Here is an 18,691-nt window from a genome sequence, read left to right on the forward strand (position 1 = left end):
TCCGACAGGTTGTCACCGAGCCACCCAACGGGCTGAAACTGAACATGAGAGCGACGTACTTCAAGATCTCTCCTGAGGTGCTGGACCAGTGTCCACACCCTGCTTTCAAGTCCCTGGTCTACGTGTTGGCGTTCTTCCATGCTGTGGTGCAGGAGAGGAGAAAGTTCGGGAAGATCGGGTGGAACGTGTACTATGACTTCAACGAGTCTGACTTCCAGGTGAAGAGGCGGCTACTGCCTCTCCCCGGGGACACTCCCTCCTTAGTTGTTCCTGCCCACGTTTTCAGAAAACAGTCAGAACGCGAATGACTATGGGTTTTCGGATACCCAGGCCTGTTCCTCCTCTTTTCAGGTCTGCATGGAAATTCTGAACACATACTTAACAAAAGCTTTCCAGCAGCACGACCCTCGGATCCCATGGGGCAGCCTCAAGTACCTAATCGGGGAGGTAGGAGCATCCTGGGCACCCTCTGCAGGCCCGCTGGGGTGGGCTGGGCTGTGGCCTGGTGCCCCTGGTCCATGGCCCCTGAGCCTCCTGGGACTCCCCTCTTGCTCCTGCTGCCCGTCAGCTGAAGGCCCCTGGGTCTCTGTGAAACACCCCCCCGGCCCCGGTTCATCACCCTGTTACTCTTTGTCCTAAGTGAACGACCTTCACCTGGGAGTTTGCACTCATCACCCTGGGGACTCATGTTCCTTGCTGAGGATGCCTCAGGCATGTCACTGGAGCCCTGCTCCTGTTCAGCGGGCCTGGAGGTCCACTCTGGAGGCCACGACCTTATACAGCGCTTGTGGGAAAGCTTCCCCGGAGGCCTGTGTGTAGCTCAAACAGAGACATCACTGTTCCAAAGACAAAAGTGGCTGCTGGCTCCTTGGGTTGTTTTGTTTGCTTGTTCGCTATGTTTTGGGGAGTTGGCCAGTTGCACACTGGCTCCCAGCATTTCATGAGGACTGCTATCACCTTGGGCTCTATGAGTCTGCACACAAGCCCTCTTGTGTATAGTGGCCCAAAGGCTGTGCAAGTCAGCACGGTTTGAGCTGTACAGTGGCCGGGCAGCAGGAGTCTCACTAAGGGCGCATCCGGGCTTGACCCTGGACGATCCACTGGGCCCGGGGCCTCAGGGCCCACCCCGTAGGTTCTGGGTCCTGGCCGGCTCTCACTCCCTGTAATGTCAGGTCATGTACGGAGGACGGGCCATCGACAGCTTTGACCGGCGTATCCTGACCATCTACATGGATGAATACCTGGGAGACTTCCTTTTCGATACTTTCCAGCCATTCCACTTCTTCCGGAACAAGGAAGTGGACTACAAAATCCCCACGGGGGATGTCAAGGAAAAATTTGTTGGTGAGATTTCTCAGCCATCAGAAACTATGTTAAATGTTTTATTCTAAGGGAGCCCATACATTTCAGCTGTTCTGGTTTCTGTGGTTGGCTTGATGGTTCTTCTGACCCCTTCCCTGGTGGGACTCTTTGACTGCTCGGGGGTGTTTTCTTATGCCTTTTAGCGGGGCCAGGGGGCTCTTCCTAGCCTCAGAGCTGATAGAGTTAGTTCAGACTTCCTGTCCTGGAAGGATGGTAAATATATCAGAATCTCCCTGGAAGGGCAGAGTGGCCCCTGGGAAAGTCACTGAGCCATTTTCATAAAAGATACACATAGAGGAAGTTCCCTGGTGGTCCAGTGGTTAGGACTCTGCACTTTCACTGCTGTGGGCCTGGGTTTGATCTCTGGTTGGGGAACTAGGATCCCGCAAGCCGCGAGGCATGGCAAAAAAAAAAAAAAGATGCACATAGAACTGTATTGGGCGTGGTGGTGTAGAATTCTTATTTGAAAAGCACGTCACCCTCTCAGAGGTGGAACGTAGTCTAACGTGTGTGGGGACGTCGAGGCTGTGGGCCCTCAGCAATCGGAGGTGGCACGGCGGTGTAACCGCTGTTTGTTCTCTCCCATTTCAGAAGCCATTGAGGCCCTCCCTCTGGCCAACACGCCTGAAGTGTTTGGGCTTCACCTCAACGCTGAGACTGGATATTACACTCAGGCAGCTCGAGACATGTGGTCTCACCTGCTGGAGCTGCAGCCTCAGACGGGTAAAGTCCCCTGCAGAGGACTGTGGTCATCGGACTGGGGACAAAGGGCACTGGTGCAAAGTGCTGCTTCGGGTTCTGATAGCTTCCGTACTGTTGGTGCCCTTCTGAGGACCAGAAGGCACAGGCTGCCCCAGTCCTGCACTCAGGTGCCTTGCTCTCTCTAAAAAGTGTCCTGATTTCAGGGGAATCCAGCACTGGCATCAGCCGCGATGAGTACATTGGCCATGTGGCCAAGGACATAGAAAACAAGATGCCCAAAGTCTTTGACTTGGACCTGGTCAGGAAGCACCTGGGGACGGCCGTCTCCCCCACCTCAGTGGTGCTTCTGCAGGAGCTGGAGCGCTTCAACAAGCTGGTCATACGGATGTCCACGTCCCTGGCTGAACTTCAGAGGGTAAGCCTGTTCCTCAAGTGCAAATTCCTGCCTTGCTGGAGTGCTGGGTTTCCCGCTGGTCTTGCCTGACTGCTCTTGATTCTATAAACAGGCCTTGGCTGGAGAAGTTGGGATGAGCAGTGAATTAGATGATGTAGCCAGGTCTCTCTTTCTCGGGCAAATCCCTAATATCTGGAGAAAGCTTGCCCCTGACACCTTAAAGTCCCTCGGAAACTGGATGCCCTACTTCCTGCGGAGGTTCAGCCAGTACACGACGTGGGTGAGTGAGAGGCAGCGGTCTGCTTGCTGGTTCAAGGCTTGCCCTGGACCCCCTCAAACCACTTCCCGACTCCTTCTCCCCTCCCCAGCGGTACCTCTGTCAGGAGCTGATTGGGTGCTCTGGAAATGGTCTCGGACTCTGCAAGCATATCTGTTTTTTTTCCTTTTCTTCCTTCCCCCCTCCCTTCCTTCCTCCCTTCCTTGGGGACTTCCCTGGTGGTGCAGTGGTTAAGAATCCGCCTGCCAATGCGGGGGACACGGGTTCAAGCCCTGGTCCGGGAAGATCCCACATGCCGCGGAGCAGCTAAGCCTTTGTGCCGCAACTACTGAGTCTGCTCTCTAGAGCCCTCGAGCCACAACTACTGAGCCTGTGTGCCGCAACTACTGAAGCCGGTGCTCCCCAACAAAGAGAAGCCACCGCAAGGAAGAGTAGCCCCTGCTCGCCACAAATAGAGAAAGCTCACGCACAGCAACGAAGACCCAACCCAGCCAAAAATAAATAAATATATTTTTAAAAAAAAGACTTTGAAGCATACTATGCACAACTTGATTTATCCATCTAAGAGTCTATCTTGGCGATTGTTCCATCTAAGTACATCTAGATGTCATTCCTTCTAGGCTACTCCATCTCTCAGATATCCCGTGTCCTTTCCCCTGATGGATATTTAGGTGGTTACCATTGTTTTTTTGTTTTCTTTTTGGATTTTTTGTTTTGCTAGTACGAACAACATTCTGGTGCACATGGCTTTGGAGACTCACACGAGTATATTCCGTGGGTACGATGGAAGAGTTGGATCCGAGTGTGTGCATTTTAAATTCTGACAGCTCTCGTCAGATGGTTTTCTGGAGAACTTGAAACCACAATGTACGAGAATGATTATTTCCTCACCCCTCTGCAACATGGTGTGTTCTTAATATTTTGGATCTTTTTCTCCTTCATAGGTAAACAATAATATCAACTATGTTGGTTGTGTATTTCTTTAATTATGGTGAGGCTGAGTGTATTTGACATGTTTATAGACATTTTGTGTTTTTCTGTGAACTGTCTTTGTATCTTGATTTCATTTTTATCAAGTTCTCCACCTTTTTAAAAAAATTTATTTATTTATTTATTTTTGGCTGCGTTGGGTCTTCGTTGCTGCGCGCGGGCTTTCTCTAGTTGTGGTGAGCGGGGGCTACTCTTCGTTGCTGTGCGCGGGCTTCTCCGGTGGCTTCTCGTCGCAGAGCATGGGCTCTGCGCACGGGCTTCAGTAGTTGTGGCGCACGGGCTTCAGTAGTTGTGGCGCACGGGCTTCAGTAGTTGTGGCGCACGGGCTTAGTTGCTCCGCCGCATGTGGGATCTTCCCATGGGATCGAACCCGTGTCCCCTGCGTTGGCAGGCAGATTCTTAACCACTGCGCCACCAGGGAAGCCCCTCAAGTTCTCCACCTTCTAAAATTGATTTTTAAGAGCTCTTTGTACATCAAGGGAATTAACCCTTTTGTCTGCTGGTGTTGCAGATATTTCCCCAGCTTGCCTTAAGCTTTTTGATTTTGTGGTATTTTTTCCATAGGAAAGTTTTACATTTTAATGTAGTCAAATAGATCAGTCTTTTCTTTTATGGCTTCTGGGTTTTGTATTCCCCACTCCAAGATTCTGAAAACATTCATTGGAGATTTGATTTGTACTTTTGTGGTTTATTTATTTATTTTTGTTTTGTTTTTATTTTTGGGGGCTCGCTGCGCGGCATGTGGGATCCTAGTTCCCCGACCAGGGATCGAACCCACGCCCCCTGCAGTGGAAGCGCGGAGTCTTCATGTGGTGTATTTTTTATATTTAAATCTTTGCTCCACCTGGAGTTTGGCGATCCAGCTTGTTTTTCCCAGTGGGCTGCCAGTTGTCCCAACACCATCTTCCTGCCCCTAATGTGAACTACATCTTTTGTCAGCTTTGACCCTGGCATTGGATGGCAGCCCCAGGCTCTCAGCAGCTGCCTTCTCTCTCCAGGTCACCGAGAGTGAGCCCAGTGTGATGTGGCTCTCGGGGCTGCACATCCCAGAATCCTACCTCACGGCCCTGGTGCAGGCCACCTGCCGGAGGAACGGCTGGCCGCTGGACCGCTCCACCTTGTTCACACAAGTGACCAAGTTCCAAGATGCAGACGAAGTGAATGAGCGGGCGGGACAAGGTACGGCCGGCTCCCTGCGGATTCACGGGCTCTCATGTAGGGTCTCCCTCCCCAAGCCACCCTCCAAAGGGCTGAGCACAGTGTGGGCCCGGAAAGTCAGACTGCTGCAAATACTGGCCATGTTTGGGTGCTGTCCATGTGGGGCTTGACACCTCTGAGGGTGAGTCCAGATGTTTCTCATCCAGTTTTTCCATTGAGATGTGGGCTGATGTCAGGGGAGAGCTGAGCCACACTCGCCCAGCTTGACTGTGGGAAATGGGCTCCTAGGTTAGAAAGAACTGGATCACCAGGTGGCTTCCCTGGAACCCATGAGGGCCCGGGGGGCATGGGAGCCAGAGAGCAGGATGGGCTAGGTGGGAACTGTTCAATTGTGCTATAACGTCAAATCCCTTAGACACTGGTTACTGACTGTGTGAACTGCGGCTGGAAACTGTGGTGTCCCGGGGGGTCGTGTCTTAGAGGACATCTCACTGCAAGCACAAAAGCCCTCTTCAGCTAGCTTAGGGAGAGGGGGTTTATGGTGAACATTCAGGAGCGCTCAGTCCCCTTTGTAGAAGGCCAGCGAGGTCTCAAAGGGACTGGCAGTGTTGGGGTGGCCATGGTGCCAGCTGACTCTGGGGCCCGAGGCCAGTTAAGTCTGTGGGCCTTGATGCCACATTGCTGGGCAGAGGCGACCACCCCTCTTCCATGGGCTGTGGCCATATGGAGGGTCACGGGGTCTCCAGGGTGTCCCATCTGGGCTCTACAAAAGGAAAGTGGGCGGGGTAGAAATGGTGCCACCCGTTTTGGGAAAAGGCCGGGGCTGTGTCTGGGGAAGGAGAATCAGTTAGTTACCCTTTTGTTTGTCCATATGCGCATCTGCTAGAGCTGCCGCATGCACGGCAGAATGACACTTGCCTCCGGCTAAGTCCGGCTCTCTTCCTGGTGCCTCTAGGATGCTTTGTCTCAGGACTCTATCTAGAAGGCGCTGACTGGGATATAGAAAAAGGATGTCTTATCAAGAGCAAATCCAAGGTGCTGGTCGTCGACCTGCCGATCCTGAAGATCATCCCCATTGAAGCCCATCGCCTCAAACTGCAGGTGAAAGGCCGACGCCTGCCCCGTTTCCCCTCTTCTCCTCTGACTGGAGTTAGACACCAGGTGGTTTCCAAGAGTCTTGGCTTTTTAGCACAGGGGCTCTTAACCTTTCAGGGCTGGGGGAAGCCTTTGAGCCACGTCCCGGGGAAAAAAATGCACGCGTGCGCATGCGTGTGTGCAGAGCCTTCCGGGGGCGGCACGGGTTCAAGGTTGGAGGCTGTGGTCCAGACCAGCTTGAGGAGCGACTCCTCCCTTCTGGTGAAATTCTGCGCGCATTGCGTGGATCAGAAGGTAGTTACATTCGGTGTGGACGGCAGGCGCACCTGCGGGACGGCCTGCTTTGCCCGCCGACCCCGCTTCTCATGGGTGTCAGCAGAGCCCGGCACCTCGCGGGGCCCCTCCGCACCGTTAGCGCTCAGACGAGCCTTCGCCCTCCCCGGGACCCGCGCTCCCCTCTGCCTGCGCTGGCACCTCATGCCCCTTTCCTGTGCAGAACACTTTCCGGACGCCCGTCTACACCACCTCCACGAGAAGGAACGCCATGGGGGTCGGCTTGGTTTTTGAAGCCGATCTCTTTACCACGAAGCACATTTCTCACTGGGTCCTGCAAGGGGTGTGCCTCACCCTGAATTCTGATTAACCCTCTGGGTGAGGAAAACGGCACGAGATTCCAAGTCTGTGGCTGGCAACGGATGTGCTGGGAATTCGTGAAGACTCATCATCTGCTGTCACTTCTTGGGGCCTCTCGAGGCAGGAGGGGGGGTTGACACTGAGTTTTTTCTTTCATTTGAAATCAGCCATTTATATCTGTTTCCATAAAAGTTAACCTGAATGGTTTTATTTTTTCAAACTTTAAAAAAAAGGATTCTGTGGTATTCAAAAAGTAAATTCAAAAAGCATTTTAAGACGTGTCGAATTTGCTTTTCCTTCTCAGGGGAACCACTTAAGCAAAACTGCCTGGCATGTCGATGGCACAAGTGAGAATTCTAACGTAAACTGTCAAAGGTGGTTTTTTGATAGTCCAGGTCTGTTTCAGCAGATGCGTCTCTGGAGCGAGGGCTGCGTGCTGGGGCGCGGGGTAGAAGGCCGAGGCTGCTGCGCGGAGGCTGCAGGGCCCCCTTCCCTGGGCTGATGAGGCCGGAGTCACCCACACCCTTCCAGAACTCTCCAGCCCGGCTCCGCGGGCGCTGGCCTGGCAGCGTGTGAGTGAGGGTGCTGAGCCTGGTGTTTTGATTCCTGCGTGAGCTCCTGCCCCCAACCTGCCTGGGGCTGTGAGGGGCTGGGTGCAGACGTAGAACCTGAAGGACTGGCGGCTACCGGGCGTCCCTTTCTCCTGCGCACCCGGGGCTACTCCGGCCAGGCCCGGCCGGGGGCGAGGAGCGGCTTTACCCTGCGAGGGAGGAACGGGGCTGAGCTGAGCGCTGGCGGGACACGAGGGCGAGGCCAGTCACGGGGACAACTGGCTTTTGCTAGAACCTCCGAGACGCAGAACGTTCTAAGGGATGGCTCAGGGCGGTGAGACACGGCAGGGGACGCGTCTTTCCGGAAGTGAACCCCACCCCGGGACGCACCCCTCGGTGAGCCCACTGTCTGGGCAGCAGTTACTGGGGGCGAGGGGCAGGAGCGGGTGCTATTTCTTTCTCTCCCACTGTTCCCCCCCCCCCCCAGGCCCACCCTCGGGTGGTTTAATAAAAGACACAAAACAGAAAGAAGGCAGGTTTAGAAAATAAAGTTTGTTGGGATCTTGAACATTTTGGATAAAACTAACAAAAAACAACACATTCAGGTCGTGGTGATATGAGGAGTGACGTCATCTTATTTAGTTCCCGTGACTTAACAGACATCTGCTCGGTTATCCGTGCCGCCCCCGGGGGAATGTGTGTCGGGAGGTTACGGGGGGGGGGGGGGGGGCTTCTCCCGGAAGGAGCAGGGCTCCTCCGGACAGGCCGCCCTGGAAACGGGAGGGATGAGGTCAAGGTGGTTATGTGTTGCTCCGACTTTATGATTAGGCGTGTGACTATCTGATGTCGTTAACGCCGAGCAGCGACGCAGCCTGCGGCCCGTGCTTTGTCCGCGAGCGCGCTGAGGTTCCGCGGAGCGGGGCTGGAAGCAAGCGAGTCGGCGCACAGGTGTTCGGCCGCAGCGATTAGTAAATACGGATTCTGCAGCAGGGACACGATCGTGTTTTGGTGTCAGTCAGAGGGCAAGAGGAGCAGGAGGACAGGAATCTGTTGACAGGTGTGGGAAAATGTGGCATGCACGGGAATTTAAAGAGAAAAGGGAAAGAGGAGGCGCGGCGGCGTTTTCCCCGGTAGTGACCACAGTGCCTGGAGCGCGCGGTGGAGGGTCGCGGGGGCCTTCACACAGTTCTGTCCGTCCCTGAGTGCTTCCTCGCCACCTTGCCGCCTCCGTTCACCTGGTCCACCGCCAGCGTCTCCACCTCGGGCGGGGCCTGCGCCGGGGTCACGTGGTGGATGCGGTGCGCCACGCCCACGTGCGCCTTGTGCGGCTTCTCGCGGGCGGGGCTGGGCTGCTCGCCGGCGCTGCGGTCCGAGGCGATGGGGGGGATGACGAGGGGCCGCTCCTTGATGAGGTGCACCTCGGCCGACTCCCTGGCCAGCAGGAACGGGGTGGGGTCGGGCATGGCGTCCACCGGCTCCCGCAGGAGCAGTTTCCGGCTCTCGGCCCCGAATCTGTAGACCTCCTCGAACTCCGGGTGCAGCGGGGCCGAGAGGCTCTTCTTCATGCGGCGCCGGGGCGTCTCGGGCAGCCTGTCCTTGGGAGGCGCCGGCTTGTAGCTGGCCAGCGCGGGGCTGCCGGCCGCGCTGCCGTCCGAGGTGCCGCCGGAGCTCAGGAGCTTCCTCTTGGTGGCGTGCAGCTGCGACGTCAGGTAGGCGATGGTGCCGGCGCGCTGCTCCAGCTCGCTGGTCAGCACGCCCAGCTTGTGGCTCTTCAGCTTCAGCTCCTCCAGGTACTTCCTCTCGCGCTCCTTGATGGTGTTCTCCAGCATGGCGATCACGGCGTTCTTCTGCTCCAGCTCCTTCAGCAGCTCGTTGTTCTCCTCCTCCTTCAGTTTCAGCTGAGCCTCCAGGTCTTCACGTCTTTTCTTGAGTTCGCTGCTTCTAGAAGATCCGTCTCCTGGAAGGACAAGCCGAGGGGGCGGAGTGAGAACCCGAGGGCAGGGCGGCCAGGCCCTGGGGGGCAGGGAGACCTTCTGTGAGGGTATCGGGGGTCGAGGCCGGCCTCCCCTCCCCACGGTGGCGGTTCCCCTGCCCAAGATGGGTGCGGTGCCCACAGGCCACACGGAGGGTAGGACCCCCATCGCTCATGCCACCTCCGTGTCCTCTCCCCCCAGGAAAGGGTGGGCGATCAGGTGGTCTTTGAGGCCCCATCCAGCTCTCCAGCTTATTGCATAAAAGGATGTCTCCAAATTTCAAAAATGCTGACGTTAAAATGGGCAATTTCAGAGTATGAGACCTCTCCAAAGGCTTAGGATTAAACTGTTAGCAGAGCCATCTGTCGGCTCCATTCAAAGCACGGTTTGGAAAGGCAAATGTAGACTTTATGTCTAAAGCACCAAAGCTCTGAAACTGCGGAGGAGACGATGCCAGGCTGCCACCTTTCCCCCAACACGGGTCCCCTCTCTGCATGTCTCAGAGCACGGCATCCTTGGGCCTGAGCTCAGGCCCTGCCTTGGTCCTTGGCCTGCCCCTAACACCACACAGGCCGCCCTTTGGCAAGACTCTCCCTGGCTGTGCTCGTGCCGGTGCAGGGCGGCTGAACGGGGCGGGTGGTCAGGCCGGAACCCGTGTCTGTGGGCACCTCTCAGATGAGGATGCGGGTTCAGGGGTGTTAGAGAAGCTGCCGAAAAGCTCCTCTGAGAGCCGAGTCTGCGTGTGCTCCTGTAAGGCAGTGCTTCCCACCACTGGGCGGGGCACCAGGCCCACCTGAGAGGCTTGCGCTCTGCCCCCCACAGGAGATGCCCCATGCCAGCTGTTAGCACGAGCCCCTGATGAGGGGCCGGGTTGGTGGGCGGGTGGCCTTGGGACTCAGGGCTGAGAACCACACCTGGAGAGGATATAGGGCAAGAATGGTGTTTCTACAGATTAGCCTGGGCCCAGAGGGGACAGGAAGTAAGGACAGCCTGATTTTGGTGACATGGATGGCAGGGGTGCGGGCTGGAGTCCCCGACTGGAGGTGGACATCCTGCGCTCCTGAACCCCTGCAGGCCCAGTTCCTGGCCTCCCCCGTCCCCAGGCCCCCCCCCCACCACACACAGGAAAAGGGGTTCCTGGCTCCCGGAAGGCACACTTAGGAGACCTGGCACGGGTAACGCAGATGGAAAGTCAGTGCTGGATGGTGCTCTCAGGCCCAGGGGAACGGTCACGAGGACCCGGACACACTCATGAATAGTTACTGCTCGTGTGAGGCCTGTTTAGAAAAAAGTCATCTCGACTCAAATGCGGTTTCTACACTTTTAAAAGCCTCACCCTGTTCTGGGGAGCAGCTATTTGGGACAGGCCACAGAGGCCCCGGCTTCTGTCTCCTCTGCCCCAGCTGCCATCAGGCTGATAGCTTTGGGGGTCCCTGAGGATTCTGGTTTTGGGGGAGCATTTCTGGGACTACAGTCTAGAGAAAGACCTTCAGCGCTGCTCTGGGGGCCACCCAGTAATGTGACCCCTCGCTCAACCAGTCTGTAGGGAGCACACACTTTGTGCCAGGTCCTGTGCTAAGCTCCACGGACACAGAGGAGGCGGCACCCCCTCCATCTTCTCTTTCCTTCGGTTTAAATCACATCTATTTCTTGATTACAGAAGGGACACATACTCACTGTAAAAAATCAGAAAACCCAGAGGAACACAGAACAGGCTTTCCAAGTACGTGTGTCAATCAGAAGAAAATAAAAGCACTCACCCCTCCCGCCCTACCGACAGCCCCTCGTCACACGGAGGGGTCCAAACTGCCCTCCCACCTTTTCTCAGAGCCCTGGTCACACGTGCAACTCTTCACAGCAAGTGTGTTTTCTTCTACATGTGTAATTAGTGAAAACAGGTGGACCAACATGTGCCTCAACAGGAAACAACACTGGCATCAGCTCTTGGGAAGGGAGTTCTTACCTGTCTGATCCGAACTTTTAAGTGTCAGCTCATAGGTTAAATCTAAAAAGGAGATCATATACGTTAATTTTGTATGATTACAGTATATATCAAAACCTTCATCAACTCTGAAAACGCACAACCGATTCCCACGATCAGCCTGCGAGTCCTGCCCGAACAGGGCAGAGTTCGGCAGCATTAGAGGCAAGCGTGAGACAGCAACTATCAGCGGCCGTTGTCTTGCTAGGGTTCAGAGGGGACCCTCCTTTCCCCTAATACACACTCCAGCATCCACAATTAGCAGGCAGCTTGCTCTGTGTATTACACTTTGGTCACTGGTTCCAAGACGCACTGTAATTTCTAACCATTGCATTTGGATCCTTCAAGTCCTCAGTAAGCTGAGAACTGGCTTTACAGCTTTACTCTCGGTGCGTGTGGCCTCGGCAAAGAGGATGAAGTAACGCGTTCAAATGGACTCCAGCGATGATAGGGTTAACCAGAGAGAGAGAGGAGAGGAGAATAAGACCCCCTTCCCACTCACCCCGCACAGCTTGTGCGCCAGCCAGTGTGAGATGACCTCGATGACAGGTCCTGCTTTGCTCTACAGCCCTGGCAGGCCTGGGACTGTCCCCCGCCCTGGTCCCCGGAGCTCGCTGGCGCCCCCGTACCTGTGCAGTGTTGCTGCAGCCGCCTGATCTCGGCGTGCAGCCCCTTGAGCGTGCTGGCGTGCTCCCGCTGAAGGAACAGGAGGTTCTTCTGCGCGCTGTGCAACTGGTTCTCCAGATTTGTGGTTGCCATGCTGACATCCAGACGACCTGCGGGGGACACAGGGCCTGGTGGCTGTCCCCGACAACGAGGGTCTCGGGGTGGCGGGCTGGAGGAGGACGCCGCCTGCCGCCTGCCCTCCTTGGCTTTGCGGGCTGGAGGGCAGTGTGAGGCCCCGCTCCGGATGCAGAGGGCTCCCTGATTCCAAATCCTAGGCTCTCCATGGGCTACCCGACTTCAACAGACTGAGACCAAAATCTCTCTTGAAAGATTTCCCTGAGGAGGTGAAGCACCGGCTGCCTCCTCTCAGGAAAACCGGGCGCGGGGAAGTGGAATCTAGAGCTGGCAGGCCAGGAGGAGGGGGAGGACGAGCGTGGCGTTTCAGAGGGAAGCCCCCTGGACCTCACAGAGTTGAGAGCCCCCCAAATCCTTCTTTTCTCGGGAATTTCCTGAGAACCATCTCACGGGGCCACGTGGTGGCTGCAGGAGGCCGGACCCAGACCCTGCCATCCCCCCCCAACCCCGCCGGCTTCCATCCTCCATCAGCCACTCGCTCAGGGCCTTCACTGTAACTCGAGAAATGTGGTGAAGTCAGTCGGCCATTCTGTAAAAGCTAGCCCAGTAATTCAAGATGCCTTGCACGGCACTGAAAAAGGCTGAGGATGAAATGTGGATTATTTGCCTATAAATTATTCCTGTGAATACAGAGCCTCGGTGCCTTTTTCCTAATCTGCTGGGCCAACGAGCGCCCCCAAAGGAAATACCACCTCTCAGAGGGCTTCCGGTGGGCGGGTATGTGGCAGGGTGGCACGAGGGTCTGCTCTGGAGGTGGCAACATGCCGGGCGACACCAAGCACTCTCTGTTATCTGTAAGTCCCGCAGCTTACAGATATTTACACCCCAGCTCTGGAGCTAAGAACGGCGCGTACCTAGAACCCAGGGCACGCGTTTTCATTCACACAAGGAGGCTGAAGGAGGAAAGGAAAGTGAAGGAGTGCAGAGAAGGATGGAGAATGTGCCAGACAAAGCCTGGGCGAAGGGTGCACACGGACACGTCCTGGAAGGGACACACCTGTCAGGGGAGAAGCTGGCGAGAGAGAGCTGTGACTAAGAAGAAAACAGAAAGCGCAGTTTTGGGTGGGAGTGTTCACTGCACCTTATTACAGGAGGCGATCTGGCAAAGTGTATCTGGAGCCTTAGAATTCATCTTCCCTCTGACTTAGCAGTTCCATTTCTAGGAATCCACCAGAGGGAAATAATGACCTCTGTGTGAGAAGATGTAGCTAGGAGGACGGTCATTACAGTGCAGTTTACAGTCAGAAAAGCCTGGAAACAACTCAAAATCCAGCAAGAGGGAACTGGTTGAGTAAATATAGGATCATTTCTATGGAAGGAAGATCAGATTTCCCCAGGCCTTGAGCTCTACCTAAAATCTGGCTGCAGGCCATGCCAGAGCTGAGTTTCCATCCATCAGAGCTTTCCTCAGGGGAGCTGAGAGCAGCCTTTCCACAGGAGCGAGGAAGGTTTCCGCCCCCGGAATCGTCTCCCTGCTGTAGCCACAAGTTCCTTGTATGGGGCCGCCGGGCCAGACACTAATTCTAACTGGAGCCCCACGGTGCCTGAGATCCCGACCCTGTGTGGTCAGCACGTGGCCTTGGGAGGAGGACGCTGGCCTAACAAAGGAGCCAGCCCGGAGCAAGGCAAGTCCGGGGCGTGAGCCGCGAAGGGCTGCAGAGCGTCCGAAAGCTGGACAGCCTCGACATCAAACGGAGGCAAATGCAGGACCGCTTCTGGAGCTTCTGGTAGAGATGCCCACGTTTACTTCTGCTCAGCAAACCTGAGTCGGTCACTCTGGCATCAATTCCGTTATCTCACCGGGAACGTCAACGCCTAGGCTTTACGATGGGCTTCGCAAGTGGCAACGCCAGAGGAGATGCCTTGTTCTCCTCTTTAAAAGGACAGACCCAAATCTGCGCTCCTGGTGGCTAATGGAAAAAGCAGAGCCTGTGTTTTAGGGGTTTGCCATTGACGAGAAAGAACAATTTACATTTGATCCAGAACTTAGTGGGTCTGGAAGGGTAAAGAACGAGCCGGGTGTACAGTCGCCCCCTCGCTGCCCAGCGGCCTGGAGCATCCACCGCTGCGTCTTGGTGACCCTACTTGGAAAACAGTTCTCAAGTCCACTTGCTTTTCTCCGTCTCTACACCTAAGCCACACCACCCTCACCTGAATCGCTGCAGAATCCTCCCTCTGTCCTCTCTCGCCTCCTCGATTCCATCCCCACATCGCAGCAGAGTGATTTTAACAGAATCTTCGGGGGTTCCCACGGCTCTGAGTGGGGCTGGTCCACATGGGCCCGGGCCTGGCCCTGTGCCCTCTGTGCTCAGCTGCTCAGTGAGCCTCCAGGGCCTTGGCTGGGCCTCGCCTCCGCACCCCGGGACCTTGTCTTGGGCTCCTCTGCCCAGAGTGCTCCTCTCGGGTCCTCCCTTGGGCCCACCGTTCCCGTGAGCCGACGTCTGCATGTCCTTTACTTCTAGGCCCAAGTTCACTTCCTCCCGGAAGCCCTGGCCCCCAGGCTGGGCGAGGTCACGCACTCTAAGCCTTCATGGCCTGCCCACAACTAGTTAACGGTCTCCCGCCTCCATGTGCAGACTGCAGGCTTGGTCACCGCTGTACCCCAAGCCCTTGCACGGTGCCTGGCACCCAGGAGGCCCACCGCCAGCACCTGCTAACCCAGTGGGCCCCAGCGCTGGGTTGTCCAGCGTGGGTGCGGCACCAGGGGAGCTTGAGGCCTTCAGGGCTGAAGAGCCTTTGTTTCCACGAGCTTCTGGCTTAACTTACAGGCATGCCTTGCACAAAGAAAGCATGATATACTAAAACTGCAAAACAGTTTCGTCCAGCACTGATGGTACAAAATGAGGTGTCCCCGAAACCAGAAATAAATATGTGTTCTATGATCTACCATGGGGGGCAGGGAGGGGAGTGGAAATATGGCCTCAGCAGGCACCCCAGTCTCATCACAGTTTGGTATTAAATTTTATTTGTAACAAATTTAATATGATTTAAATAAGTATTCACATTCTAACTGCCTTGGTGAGTTGGCGACTTGAATGGCACTAAATCTGTAATTCATTAATTCACCGTCATAACTACAGAAATAAAAGCGTGCCCTTGAAGCTTCCCATTAGCCTGGGCAGGCAGTCTGGGGAAGAAGGAACATGAGGTGAATAGAGGAGCGCGATTATATAATGTGCAAAGCCGGCAAGTGAGTTTTGACGGCTCCGTTTGGAGCCCTGACAACCAGAGGACAAGGGTTTTTCAGCCCTGTGATATTCCATTTGGAGGCTGGTCTCTCTTCTTCCACACTCTATGCTGACTTAAAAGGCCCAGAAGAGGAGATGCCATCTGTGTGGGGCGTTCTCTGGTTGTTGGATATACATGCATGAGACAGGTCCACTTAGGTCCAAGGAAACAAGTCACACCTCCAGATGGGATCCAAATTACTATAGTATTTTCTCATCAGCTCAAAAGGGTACATAGTATCACTGACTTCCTGAGGACAGGGCGGTGCTGCTGCTTAAAAGAAGGTGATGGTTTAATGTCTTCTCATTAGTTACTGATGACATGGAATCACTGCAACGACTTAGTCCTTCCCAGAAGCTGACGTGAATGAAGCTACAGAAGCATCCTGTTTAGGCCAAGGAGACACAGCTGAGAGATGCAGCTAATATGGAGGAAGGGATGGAGTTCATCCTGGGAGGCTTGATTCAGAATCTCTGGCTATGGGAGCCAGGGACATGAAGGAGCATTCACGACCCCTCCCTGAAAGGGTCAGCGTGATGGTTGAAGGTAAGATGCAGGCGTCCGCTGCAGATGAATAATGCATCCTGCTTGAGTAAAAGGCACTCAGGCCCTCTCAGCCATGTGTCAGCCAGTAATGCAGGGCGACACCCATAAAGCGTGGCTGACAAAACACTGCACTTTCCCTGTCAAAAGGGCATATACTACATGTTGTGGGCTCTTTGTATTGCAGCTTTTTGTCTCGAGGCAATCCCATTTCGTTTCTCAGTGTTATCAGGAGCCATTGGCAATTTTACAGTTATTTGCTCGGTCAAAGGCAGCCTGGTCTGGACACGGGCCCTCTTCTCTCCCCGGAGATGCAGCCCTCACTGCGGAGGACGGGGTTCCAGCCACGGCAGCAGCCAGAGGGCAAGCCCCACCCTGCCCGCTTCCTCCCGTGGAACCCTGGCAGAAGCAAAGGGCACGGGCATCTCAAAGCAAGACCACCTGTGGGGCAGGTTACCTTGATCGTGATTCGGAGGTTAGGCCACATCCATGTGTTTTCCCGTGGCAAATTCACTAGAAATTAAATTTCTGTGAATTTACTGTTCCCTCTATATGTTCAGAAAGTTAACACTTGAAAAGGGCCAAATTCTATAGAGATTGGCACCTGGCCGAGATGGCTTCCCGGAGCGGGCAGGGATACCAACATCACCTCGTGGTGACAACATGCTTTTAATGACGGTTCTCAGAGAGACGTGAGGACCCCGACCTCACTGGGTCTGCTCTGTATCCGCATGAGGACAAATTGCCTGTCAGTAGCTCACGTCCAGTTCTCAACCTAATTCAAAGTAATGTCCTTTCCTCCCTTTTGGGGCATTAACGTATAAATGATGACATCATGATCTTATTTACGGACCATCTCCGCTTGCGCGAGCACGAAGTGCTTCCCCATCACTTACGTCGTTTGTTCTCACAAACACCCAAGGAAAAACAGGAACGTCCTACCCACAAGTGAAAACATGAATCAAGAAATGCTGCATCTGAGCCTGGAGGCTGCTCCTAGCCCTCAGATCCTGTGGGTGAGAATCTTGAGGGCGGGGGTGGACTTCAACTTCAGGCAGAAATTCAGATGCTTTCCACAAAGCATGCATCCGATCTCTAGCGCTCTGAAGCTGAGGGGGAAACGAGCGCAGTTCGCTGCAGCAGCCTCTTGGCGGGAAGGGATGCAGCGTTCCCCCAGCGGAGCACCGGACGAGCCTGGAGCAGCCCTGCTCACGGAGGTGGGATCCACCGCTCCCTACGCCCCAGGTGGGACAGTCAACGACCGGGAAGGCTCTGCTGACCACCCAATACGGCAGAAAGACTCACCAACAAGTCTTGCTTTTTTTTTTTTTTTTTGGGCCACGCCATGCGCATGCGGGATCTTAGTTCCCGCTGCCTCGTCCCTCCGATGCTCTTGGGGTCAAGCCCCATGTTCCCAGTGGCCCTGCCTGCTCAGCTGCCCACCCCTGCCCCGGCCTCGGCCCATACCACCTACACTGCTGCCCTCTCACCCCTGGCGTCTGCCGCAGCCCCAGCACGGGGCCTCTGCACACTGGTTCCCGCGATCTGCACTGCTCTTGGCAAACCACCTCCCGCCCCCCCGCCTAATCGGCCCCCATTCTCCCTTCGTGTCTGAACTCCCGGATTACATACAGGCTTCAGTTACTTTTATATGGCTCCCCGATGGTACTGACTGGAGATCTCAACAAGGATTACATGGCATTAATCAAAAAGCACTGCAGCAGCACTGATTTGAACATGACCTCATCCTGTAATTTCTTCACATGCCAGAAACAATGTTTTAAAGTATCCCTGGACCACATTTCTTAGACTAAAAGAAATGGAATATCTTTGATAGGAAAAGGTCTCACCATTTAAAAATGGGACACTTCTTTGTTCCTGGGCAATCAAAAGTATACTTATCTTTTCTCTCAACACAAAGCTTGTGGAAATAGGGTAATAATTCTAGAATCTGAAAAAAAATAGTACACCCAGTGCTCACGTGGTGCTGTGAATTAGTTATAACAAGCTATTTTAGATTCTAGTCATGAATAAGTTATAACCCATTCACATCTGGTTCTCATGCCGTGAACCGTCAGAATGACTGGCGTCCCACTGCCTCTGCGCGTGCTCGGCAGGGCCTGGGACCCGGCAAGCGTCTTGTGCACAAGGACCTCTGTGGCTTTTTTGTGGGAACTTTCTGTGTAGCTCTGGTGTCCTTTAGCTGAAGCACTGTCATGGAGTAAATGAAGGTTGGCCAGAGGACAAAGGCAGCAAGTGTAGTGATTAAATGTAAGAGGAGAAGAGATGGTTCCCAGCAGGGAGGTGGTGTCCTAAGAGGATTCATGGACTCAGGAAATGTTGAGTGTGGCAGAGACCTTCAAAATCAACTATTCCAACACCTCTTTATTTCAAGATCAAGAACCTGTGGCCCAAAGAAGATTTGCTTAAGCACAACGGGGTAAAAAAAGAGCAGAATGGCCAAAGTCTTGAGGTGCTGGAGTGTTTGGGGTTAAATCTGAACCCTATCTTGTCACCTAAACCATCGTAATATCTAACTTAAAGGGTTAAGTGCTAAATGCAATCACTTATGGTGTCTGGCATGTAGTAAGTGCTCAATAATTGTTACCTATATTATTTTATGTAAATATTGATCAATATATAAATATTGTTTACTTAGTCCCACACTAGGGTATTTCCTGAACATTATCTAAGTGTGGAAATGAGCTAGCAAAGGATTCCAGTTACTTCCAAAGAGGGAAACATAAAAGCAAACAGAAGCATTTTCTGCTGGCCTTTTCCATTTTCACTGGAGAGGAGCCATTCAGGGAAGCGAATAAAGAGAGTCAGGCAGAATCAGGCACCCTAAGGGACAGTAAAACCTACTTCCTACGTTGAATCAATCTATAGTACTCTACAAGAAGCTAAAAAAAGGTCGAAGGCTAATTAGGCCATCAACTCTCAATCCAAAATACCTGCTTGTAGGAAAGGAAACTTACCATCTCTGAAAAATGAAGCCTGATG

The 18,691-nt window shown here is 54.2% G+C and overlaps 2 protein-coding genes across 4 annotated transcripts in view; one reads left to right on the forward strand and one right to left on the reverse strand.

The window, feature by feature from the left end:
• The window catches only part of DNAH10 (dynein axonemal heavy chain 10), a 157,018-nt gene extending 150,246 nt beyond the window's left edge, over positions 1–6,772 (forward strand). Inside the window, exons 71-79 of the mRNA XM_061170347.1 lie at positions 9–218; positions 352–447; positions 1,173–1,344; positions 1,954–2,085; positions 2,268–2,479; positions 2,571–2,738; positions 4,724–4,904; positions 5,839–5,984; positions 6,475–6,772. Coding sequence (XP_061026330.1) covers positions 9–218; positions 352–447; positions 1,173–1,344; positions 1,954–2,085; positions 2,268–2,479; positions 2,571–2,738; positions 4,724–4,904; positions 5,839–5,984; positions 6,475–6,621 — 1,464 coding nt within the window. The 3' untranslated portion in view covers positions 6,622–6,772. The remainder of the gene's footprint in view (positions 1–8; positions 219–351; positions 448–1,172; positions 1,345–1,953; positions 2,086–2,267; positions 2,480–2,570; positions 2,739–4,723; positions 4,905–5,838; positions 5,985–6,474) is intronic.
• Positions 6,773–7,694: 922 nt separating this feature from the next.
• The window catches only part of CCDC92 (coiled-coil domain containing 92), a 30,212-nt gene continuing 19,215 nt past the window's right edge, over positions 7,695–18,691 (reverse strand). For all 3 annotated transcript variants that reach the window (XM_061169412.1, XM_061169411.1, XM_061169410.1), the window contains 3 exons: positions 11,746–11,892; positions 11,099–11,140; positions 7,695–9,119 (listed from right to left, as the gene is read on the reverse strand). In XM_061169412.1, coding sequence (XP_061025395.1) covers positions 8,341–9,119; positions 11,099–11,140; positions 11,746–11,875 — 951 coding nt within the window. In that variant the 5' untranslated portion in view covers positions 11,876–11,892 and the 3' untranslated portion in view covers positions 7,695–8,340. The remainder of the gene's footprint in view (positions 9,120–11,098; positions 11,141–11,745; positions 11,893–18,691) is intronic.

The sequence above is a fragment of the Eubalaena glacialis genome, chromosome 15 (genome assembly GCF_028564815.1).
Source record: "Eubalaena glacialis isolate mEubGla1 chromosome 15, mEubGla1.1.hap2.+ XY, whole genome shotgun sequence".
Taxonomy (NCBI): domain Eukaryota; kingdom Metazoa; phylum Chordata; class Mammalia; order Artiodactyla; family Balaenidae; genus Eubalaena; species Eubalaena glacialis.